At 43.4% G+C, this 9798-nt stretch overlaps 1 protein-coding gene across 2 annotated transcripts; it reads right to left on the bottom strand.

The window, feature by feature from the left end:
• Positions 1–3291: 3291 nt before the first annotated feature.
• LOC148131632 (zinc finger protein RFP-like) lies at positions 3292–8953 on the bottom strand. Of its 2 annotated transcripts, XM_087953325.1 has the most exons (4): positions 8413–8953; positions 6919–7014; positions 6133–6363; positions 3292–3368 (listed from the first exon to the last, which is right to left on the bottom strand). In XM_087953325.1, exons 1-4 carry the CDS (start codon positions 8824–8826, stop codon positions 3342–3344), a joined length of 768 nt encoding a protein of 255 aa, XP_087809451.1. In that variant the 5' UTR covers positions 8827–8953; the 3' UTR covers positions 3292–3341. The 2 variants fall into 2 exon arrangements, with proteins under 2 accessions (XP_087809451.1, XP_087809450.1); XM_087953324.1 differs by lacking the exon at positions 3292–3368 and having other exon boundaries at positions 5560–6363.
• Between the last annotated feature and the right edge of the window lie 845 nt (positions 8954–9798).

Below are 9798 nucleotides of genomic sequence, written 5' to 3'. Positions count from 1 at the left end.
AAGCTGTTTCATGGGTTCATTCTCCTCGGTCAGAAAATTTCTCCTTATTTCTAGGTTGAACCTCTCTTTGATCAGTTTCCATCCATTACTCCTTGTCTGGCCTACAGGTGCTTTAGAACAGTGGTCCCCAACCTTTTTTGTACCAGGGACCAGTTTCACGCAGAAACACCTGTTCAAGGGGGGGGGGAAACACTTTTCAAGGACGGGGGGAGGAGTCCGAGTTTGGTGGTTTGCTTGCAGACGTTTCATTACCTGACTAGGTAACATCTGATGTTGTTACCTAGTCGGGTAATAGAACGTCTGCCAGCAAAACCAAGTTCAGGAGCGCCAATGCCTCCTCATTGCAACCCTGAGCGACGGATATTCTCTTCTATTGGGACATTTAAAACGGAGGGTTTCAGCTGCAGATTCAGGAACTGCGCCTGGCTGAGGAGCGCCTTCAAAACTGAGCACTGGGCGGTGGCGGCCCACGACTGTCTCCTCGGCTCAGGACAAGTCCCTGCAGGACGGCTGAGAAGCCCCGCCTCTCGGCCCTGCCTTCCTCAGCCCCATCCCTCAGGTGTCTCCCTCCCTCCCTCAGCCTCATCCCTCAGGTGTCTGCCTCAGTCGCCTCACTTACTGCTTCAAAGAAGCCTGCAGGGTGGCTTTTCCTGTCGGTGCAGCCCGTTCACCCCCACCCCGCCGCCCGCGGTTCAATCCAGTGCTCCGTTCTGCCTGCCTGCCTTCGTTTCTGGTGGTTTCGGAGCGCAGCTCTCTCGAGCGCCCGTTCACCCCCGCCCGCCCGCCGCCACGGTTCAATCCAGTGCTCCGTTGCCTGCCTGCCTTCGTTTGTTTCAGAGCAGCTTGGCTGAGTAAAAGAGGCAAATAGTTATTATTCTCAGCCGAAGCTGCTCCGAAACAAACGAAGGCAGGCAGGCAGGCAGAACGGAGCACTGGATTGAACCTGGATTGATTGGCGGTGGGGTGGGGGTGAACGGGCGCTTCGGGGGAGCTGCGCCGACAGGAAAAGCCACCCTGCCGGCTTCGCAGTTTCTTCCTGGGCTGGTGGAGGAACGAGAGAGCGACTGAGAGAGGAACGAGGCGGGAGGAAACCGAAGCCACTGAGCCAGAGAGTAGGACAGGCTTTGGTTGCTTCCTCCCTCCCCTTCTTTCATTTGTGTCCTTGATCCCTGATCCCAGCAGCATTCACCGAAGGCGAAGAAAGCCGCCATTTGTTTTTCTTTGCGGCCTGGTGCAAAGTGATCCACGGACCGGTACCTGCTATGTTTAAGAACTAGGCAGCAGTTCTCCTTCTGGTCTGCCGCCTGCGCGGGAGCGCCGATCGCTCCCATTGGCTGATGCCGTTTGACAACCGGCTATAAAAGGGAGCTGTCAAACGGCATCAGCTGTCACCGCCAGCTGGCTGTCAGATTGCCTCGGCAGCCGCGGCGACCCTTTATTCAATGAATAAAGACGGTTAGCATTTTCCCTGGCTCCGTCTCCCGTCTGCGGCCCGGTGGTTGGGGACCCCTGACGTAGGTAATTAGACGATGGATTTAACATTCAAACTCATCTTGATGGATTTTAGTTCTGCATTTAACACAATTCTTCCACATAGACTAGTGTCTAAACTTAAGGACCTTGGGCTTTTTCATTCAATCTACCTTTGGATTATGGATTTCCTGTCTGGCTGCTCTCAGGGGGTCAGATTAGGTAATCACACCTCCTCGGCCCTTATTCTTAATACTGGTACACCACAGGGTTGTGTGTTGAGTCCCTTACTCTATACTCTTTATGTACATGACTGCATTCCCATTCACGCCACTAATACTAAATTTGCAGATAATACAACTGTGGTGGGACTCATCTCCGGGGGGACCGGTTGCTTTCATGGTGTGGAGACAATAATTTGGTCCTTAACACCAATAAGACCAAGGAGCTTATAGTGGACTACAGAAGGAATATATCAGACATCCAGGCCTTGGTTATCATTGGAGACCAAGTGGAGCAAGTGGCCAGTTTTAAGTTTCTGGGTGTTACCCTAAAAGAGGACCTGACCTGGGGCGCTCACACTGCAGTACTGGTCAAAAGGGCCCAGAGATTATTCTACCCGAGACTTCTCAGGAAACAATAACTGAATGAAAAATTCCTGGTGACCTTCTACCGCTACACTATAGAGAGTATCTTAACTTACTGCACCTGTGTATGGTTTGCTAATTACACAGTGGCAGATAGGACAGTGCTCCAGAGAATTAACATCATTGCCCAGAGGATCATTGGTTGACCTCTCCCCTCTTTGGAAGAGCTTTATAGCTCCCACTGCCTTAAGAAAGTTCAAAACATTCTCAAAGATTCATCTCATCCTGGGCAACCTTTTTTTTTTTTTTGAACTATTGCCATCTGGCAGACAGTACAGGATAATAAAAACAAGGACAAATAGGCTGAAAATCAGCTTCTATCCCAAAGCAGTAACTATGTTGAATTCTACTGTATAACGCAATACTAATGCAGCATCAAGGGTTTTCAATTCAATTGTGTAGAATGTGAAGGATGTCTGTTTTTTTGTTTTGTTATTATTGCATAGTCAGCCAGATGTTCGGACTGGGTTTGGCATTTTTGTCTACCTATCGAGTCCTTACCAATGACCTGGGATGGGCAAATCTGGATGTTTGATGGTGCTACAGATATCGCCGCAGGATCGAAGCTGTTCCAAGTAAAGCTGCCTTCTGCAATTGACTGATGGCAAATTTGTCAATGCCAATGGTGTTCAAGTGGTGCTCCAGTTCTTTTGGGACTACCCTGGCTTGCCTTTGCCATAGTTGTTCTATTTCTATTTGTTTTATTATTCTTATTGATAGTTTTCTTATGTATGATGTACACTGAAGATGGCATTTAATTTTATTGTACGAGGTTCAATGACAATAAACTTAAACTTAAAGGTAATGCAATGAAACCGCAGTTAACATCTGTCACAGTGTCCCTGTAATCCCAATTCGGGTGCTTGCCAACCGGCATGTATTTATGATAGTTGCATTACTTGGAACAGCTTACATCCTACAATGATACCTTTAAAACCATCAAACATCTGTCTCTTCTTGGGAAGGACTCAGTAGGTGGATAAAAATGCCAAATTCAATCTAAACATCTGGCTGACTGTGAAACCAACCATAATACTTGATCGTATCAAACATTTCTAATTATATTGTGTTGAAGTTATCTGAGGAAATGTCTAAAAAGCCCTGAAGTACAGTACATTCTCTTTACATTAAAATACTGCTAAATACAACCAGAACTTTCCAAAATAGGATAATTGCTGGAGGATTTACAAATCTCTGAGACTGTAAAGAAAAGGGTGGATTCACTTACTTCTTCAAGATGCTTCCAATGTCCTAAAAAACAAAGAGACGAAGCATTGAAAGGAACCTCTGCTAGGCTGAAAATTGTTTCTCATATAAGGCCAGGTCTTTTTTTTTTTTTAGCCCCGAAAAAATGGCTAGGCTGTCTTTTCGGGGGTGACTTAATTCCCCCCCCCCCCGCATCTTTGGGTGAGCGGGTAGCGACGGCTTAGATGTTGACCTCGGCATTGGTGGGGCACTTCATATCGGGGTCAACGCAGGCAGCACCATATCCGGGTGTGCAGCAAAAGTACTTCCTAACAGCAAGCCCCCCCACCATTCCCCCCCATTTCGCAGGTTTTAATATAGGCCTTAATTTGGGGGAGGGGCTTAATTTCATTTCATGCCTATAAAACATGCTGGGACTTCCTATTGGGGGAGGCCGTATTGTTGGAGAAACAGGGTATATATGTATGTATGTATGTATGTATGTATGTATGTATGTATATATGGATATGGATATGTATGGCATTCAGCTTTGTTCGGGTATTTTCCCACGTCGTTGTAGTTGTGCTTTTAAAGTTGTAGCAACGTTTCGGCAGAATCTTATCTGCCATCATCAGGCTTCTGTATAGTGTTCATCTGTGAGTAAGACTTTTACAGTGGTTTCAGATTTAAATTTGGGGCTAGCCTACTGCTGTGCCAGAATGGTTTTTTCTTCATCCTGATTGGTTGGGAGTCTTGGTCTGTGTTTATTGGTCCTGGAGTTTGCTGTGTTCTCCTTGATTGGTGTTTCTAATATCTTCTGTCTGTTTTTTGGCTCATTTTGTATCTTGGTTGGCTGGCAACATTGTGTTACTTTATTGGAGGCCTTTAGTGCAGCTTGGCTCCGGGTAAATGGACGGCTATCATTTGTTAGGAAGCTAGGTTTCATCTGGGTGCCTGGTTGGGGTATGTTTGAGCTGGAGGTATCGGGGGGATCTGTTTGTGCCCAGGTGTTTGCCTGGTGTGGAGATTTTTTTGTTTGTGAGTGCATTCAAAAAATTAAAAGTCGGGGAAAAACCCCCTTTTATTCATTTTTTTTGTTTTTTTTTAAATCCCTTTCCTTCCTATATTTTTTTGTGGGTTTTTTTTATAATTGGAGGGTTTTGGTTATTAAAAAAAAAAAAAAAAAACACTACAAACCAATAAAAAAAAAAAAAAAAAAAAATAAAATTTTTTTTATAATCTTCTCTTCCTCCAACTCAACCCCCTTTCCCCTTCTTATTCAATAAAAAAAATAAAGATAAAAAAAAAAAAAAAAAAAAAAAAAATCCCTTCTTTTACCTTAAAATTTTTTTTTTAAATTAAAAAAATTTTTTTTTTTTTTTTTTTTTTTTTAGGCAGTATTGATGTGATGCCTGTGTAGTATCTTACTGATTTGAGTCTGTAGTACCTCTTATGTAGGGCAGGACAGCTGTTCCATAGGTCTGTTCATCTTCTAGGTCTCCATTATGTCTCAGTGTGTTTTTGTGGATCAAGCCGGTGATTTTGCACAACTATAATGACGTGGGAAAATACCCGAACAAAGCTGAATATACATACATACATACATACATACATACATACATATATAAAATCCCCTGCATTATGCTTCTTGAATCAAGGCACTTTGGAAAATCCAAGTGGTTATAATATTTCGTAGAAGGTCCATCAGTGTTGGCTGGAGATTAAGAGGATGGGGAGACCCTACAAAGAAAGCCCACCACCCCATCCCCTAATAGGGGGCAGCAACCTCAAATGGGAAGAATATACAGAGTCAGAGACCAGCACTTTGAATTCTTGCTTTTCGCACGGCCTGCTTTTTCTGTATTACATTATGTATCCCTAATTTAAACCACTTAGTCCTTGATGAAATACTGTAGTTCATTTAGTGACTGTTCCTTTCCATAGAAAGAGTCCAAAAGATTACTAAATGAGGACTTAAAAAAAGATTTTGAACCTTGTCAAGTGCAGCTAGAATGCAGACAAGGAAAGGTATCTCAATCTCCAGAAGAGAAGAAAGAATGGAAAAAGTGGTGGCGCTAGAAAAAATGGGGAAAAAAAAGACTGCTTTAATTAGATATAACCCATTATTTGTACTTGGAAGCTGCTTCTAAACTTTGTGCTCGAGATAGGAAAAAATGAACTCTCGATGCTTGATTTTGCTTCTTAGGCTAATTTGTTTTTATAGACATGGCTAATAATGACTAGATATGCAAAAATAAAAAGTTGAGGCTGTAATTTTATTTTGCATTTTACTGTGCAGAAAAAAAGATGTTTTCTTTCCCTTTATCCTACACTTCTATCCCATTCTTATCCTTCTCCATTTCACTTATTTCTTTATTTTCATTTGTACTTTTCACTATTATATTTTTGATTAAATTTATGGAAAAAAGGGAAAGAGTCAAAAAGAGTATTCTGTGGAGGAGCTAAAGTATGCAGAGCGGAGCAATAAAGATGATAAGGGCTCTGGAGGCCAAACCGTTCAATGAATTTGGTATGCTTAGCCTAACCAAGGGAAGGCTTAGGGGAGACACGACAGCCACCTTCCAATACTTGAAGGGCTCTCATAGGGAAAAGGGCATGGATTTACTCTCCATAGCACCTGAGGGAATAACAAGAAGCAAGCCTCCCTGAGTTCTGGGTTATACATCACTGGAGGCTTTCAATAACAGTTTGGACAACCATTTTTTCAGGATGGAATAAGGACTCCTGCCTTGGGCAGAGGATTGGACTAGCAGACCTCCAAGGTCCCTTCCAGCCCAAGGATTCTATGATCTCCACTTCCTGTCCTGACCTGTAAGAGTTGGCTGGCTGGCTGCTGAAGCTTCTCTTCTATCTCCTGGATGAGATGGTCAAGAGAGCGCACTTCCTCCATGTGCTTGGCCAAACCCTTCTCCTTTCTTGCCATAATATCCTCCTCCGTCTCTTCCATTCTAGCCAGCAGAAGCTTCTCCTGTCCTTCCAACCAGAGTTGTAGTTCTCTGAATTCAGCCACTATATTTTTTTTGACTTTTTCAATGAGATCCTGGAACAAGAAAGGCATACTTTTATTTTAATTATTTTACTTAATTATTTTTATTTTAACTGCTATAATAATTAAACGGATTCCCTTCCAGAACTGAGGTGGGAGACTTTCCTAAGGAGAAAAATAACCCTTTTGATATAAAAAAGGGCAGAGGGGAAGGTTTCTAAAAAGAAAAAGGTTTCGGTTTAAATGATCTCTCATGAAAATTTTCTTGGCAATCAGGGATTCCAAAAAGGGAGACAGAAAAATGTTTGAGTTCACAATTTTTTTCAATAAGATGAAATACAGTTTGCATTTATTATGCCAACCAAACCCGTTGTAGAAAAGACGGCTCATGGGATAGCTGCATTTAACCCAACTGTGACTCATTCAGGCAATGGTGACATCTCAGTCCCCAGGTTAAGAACAAGTTCTGTGTCCTAATACTGTCTTTAGCTTGAATTTCCTTTAAGTCAGAACTTGTACTTGCAAACAGGCTGCCTATTATCTAAGATGGCGGATGGGGTTCTCCTTCCTATTAGCTCAGAAGCTCCTCAGCATTGGATCAATACTTACAAGCATCTCCTGCACTGTTTGCTCTGTGTCTCTTTTGTAAGTAGCCATTTTTTCTTTCTGCTCCTTCTGAGCCTTCAGACAATCCTCCACCTTGATCTGAAGAGAAAATACAACTTTTGAGTTCCGTAAAGAATTACATTGGAGGGAAGACCCAGTTAGATGATAGATGCAATCCTCATAAATATGTGGCAGTTGCCAAGCGTCTGAATTTTGATCATGTGACCACAGGGATGCTTGCAATGATCACAAGGGTGAAAAATCTTATGACACTTTTTCCATTGCTGTTGTAACTTCGAATCATCACTAAACGAATGGTTCTAAGTTGAGGACTGCCTGCAATGACATTAAATGGAGCTGCCTGAGTCTCCTATTTGCAGTCATCCCAGAAGCATCACTGAGAAATGAAAGTTTGGGCTGATCTAGCAGGAGTGTTTTTCAGGGTCTGCACTCAAGATTTTGGAGGACTCCATAACAATTTGGCTCAAGAGCAAATGTGCAAAGGGAGCTGGCAAAGGGAGCCTATTTCTCCCTACAGGCAATTTCCTTTGCTAAGCAAGACAGGGACACTGCAACCATCATTAATACCTGCCAATTGCCAATCCCCCCAATTTCGATCGGTGACCAGGGATGCTACAATAGTAATAAGTGTGAAAACAGTCATAAGTCACTTTTTTCAATGGTTTTGTAACTTTGAACAGTCATGAAACAAATGGTTTTAAGTCAAGGAATATGGGAAATCTGTCTTCAAAAAATTGTAGCCACAGAGGATATAAAGCAGGAGGTGAAGATCTCAGGCTGGAATCAGGGAAGTTTGTTAAAGGAATGGCCCAGGCAGAAAGCTGCAGATGAGTGTAATAAGACCATTAATGAATGGGGGGGGACACTGCTGCCTAGCAACAAGAAAATAACAAGGTAGTTAGAAGGATTCAGCTTAGAAGGATGCTAGCTAAGGCACATAGACATACACTTTGGTAACTTACTATAATAATAAAATACACACCCCTTTTGATAAGAAAGCTTATTAGTATAAAATATGCAATTTATGAGGGAGGAGAAAAAAAATACATGTCAGGGAACCAATGAGTGATTCTTAGGGTGTTAACTTTCTGGATCTTAAGTGTATAAAATTTCTATTTGTATATGGTTAGGGGTCTCAGCTTTTTTTAGCTCCTGAGATCTTTTTGCTAAAGTATTTCAATTAAATAATTCAATTGGAGGCTAAAACAAATGAAGAACAGTTGCAGGGACTGGGTATGTCCAGTTTAATGAAAAGAAGGATTAGGGAAGACATGATAGCAATCTTGCAATATTTCAGGGGCTGCCACAAAGATCTCCAAAGCAGAACCTCCTGTCTGGTTCTGATCGGGATCTGCTCAAGGCTAAACCCATTTTGTGGACAACAGAGGAAGCAAGTAAAGTGATCTAAGGATTGCTAGGAAGGCCAAGGATCTGGATGCTCCCCAACCGCAGCGATTTCTCCTGGCTGATTCCTACCTGGTATTCCTGGAAAGCCTCCTCCGCAGGGATCACCGAGTGGCCCTTGTGCTCTTTGGATCGGTCGCAGACCACGCAGATGAGGGTCTCGTGGTCCTTACAAAAGAGCTTGAGGGGCTCCCGGTGCTTCGGACAGAAGCTCCCCCCTTCCTCGCCCGGATGACGGCTGCATCCCCTGGCCACTTCAGCCACCCGCGCCAGCTGCCGGTTGGGGAGGACGCTGCGGGGCGCGAAGGTCTGTCTGCACTCGGGACAGGAAGCCTCCGATTCCGACGTCCCCCAACTGCGGGTCAGGCAGCCCCGGCAGAAGTTGTGGCCGCACTCCGGGATGAGCACGGGGTCCTGGAAAAGGTCCAGGCAAATGGAGCAGGTGGCTTCTTCCAGCAAATCCTGCAAGGAGGCTCCGGCCGCCATCGCCGCCTCCAAAAGGAAAGAGAAAGCTGTTTTCGCGCCTTTCCCTCCGAATCAGGTGACTCCCAGGCGGGAATCCAAAGTGAATTGGTGCTCCTGCTTTCGTCTTCGCTGGCTTCTTAAAGAAGAACTGCAGTATTTTAAAGAGAACACATTGGAGAGGAGGAAAAATTCGCGGGACGGAGCCCCGATCCATTATTATTAGCCCAACCAGCTCGTTAAAGGGGAAATTCTTTTTACTGAAAAGGAAACATCCCTGGGACGAACCCAGATTAATTCCAATTGATCCCAGCATCCTGTTAAAGAGAAGAGAAAGTTTTTAAAAACTGGGGAGAAGCCAACATTTGCTCCCCCCGATCAATTATAGATCCAAACATTCTGCTAAAGGAGAGGTGGGGTACTCTCTGTAGTGCCTTCTTGTCCGGGACTGTTGAACCAGCCTACCATACTGTTACACAGCATGCAAAGACACTTTCTATCATGGACCGATAGAAAGAGGTCATCAGCCATTTTTCCACCTTATTTTTTCCAAAGACTCTAAGGAAATGGAGTCCCAGTTGAGCCTTCCTAACCACCAGGGAGGTGTTGTTTTTCCAGGTGAGGTCTTGACTAATAAGCACTCCCAAGAATTCACAAGAGGAAACCCTCCCCCCACAGCCCCCCTTGATATACAGTGGGGCAGGTTCCTCTCTCTGCTTCCGGAAATCCAGCACCATCCAGCATTTTAACATTTGTTGGTTGTTTTTTTTATTAATTTTTTAAAAAGAAACATAAACAAACAAAACACAAAAACATCAAGCCATCTTCCATATATATACATACAGTGTGCCGGTTGGTTTACAAATTGTTTTGTGCTTCCATTTCATAGTCTTCAATTACAATTACATTGTAATCTCATACTTTCAATCAAATATTAAGTACATTAATATCTTTATTAATCAATCGTTTGACTATACTTTTATTCATTCATGTTTT

Source organism: Notechis scutatus, chromosome 2, assembly GCF_049901735.1.
Source record: "Notechis scutatus isolate UNSWTSFEM ecotype Mainland chromosome 2, rNotScu1.2, whole genome shotgun sequence".
In the NCBI taxonomy this organism is placed as follows: domain Eukaryota; kingdom Metazoa; phylum Chordata; class Lepidosauria; order Squamata; family Elapidae; genus Notechis; species Notechis scutatus.
This window is presented reverse-complemented; position numbering and strand designations above follow the sequence as displayed.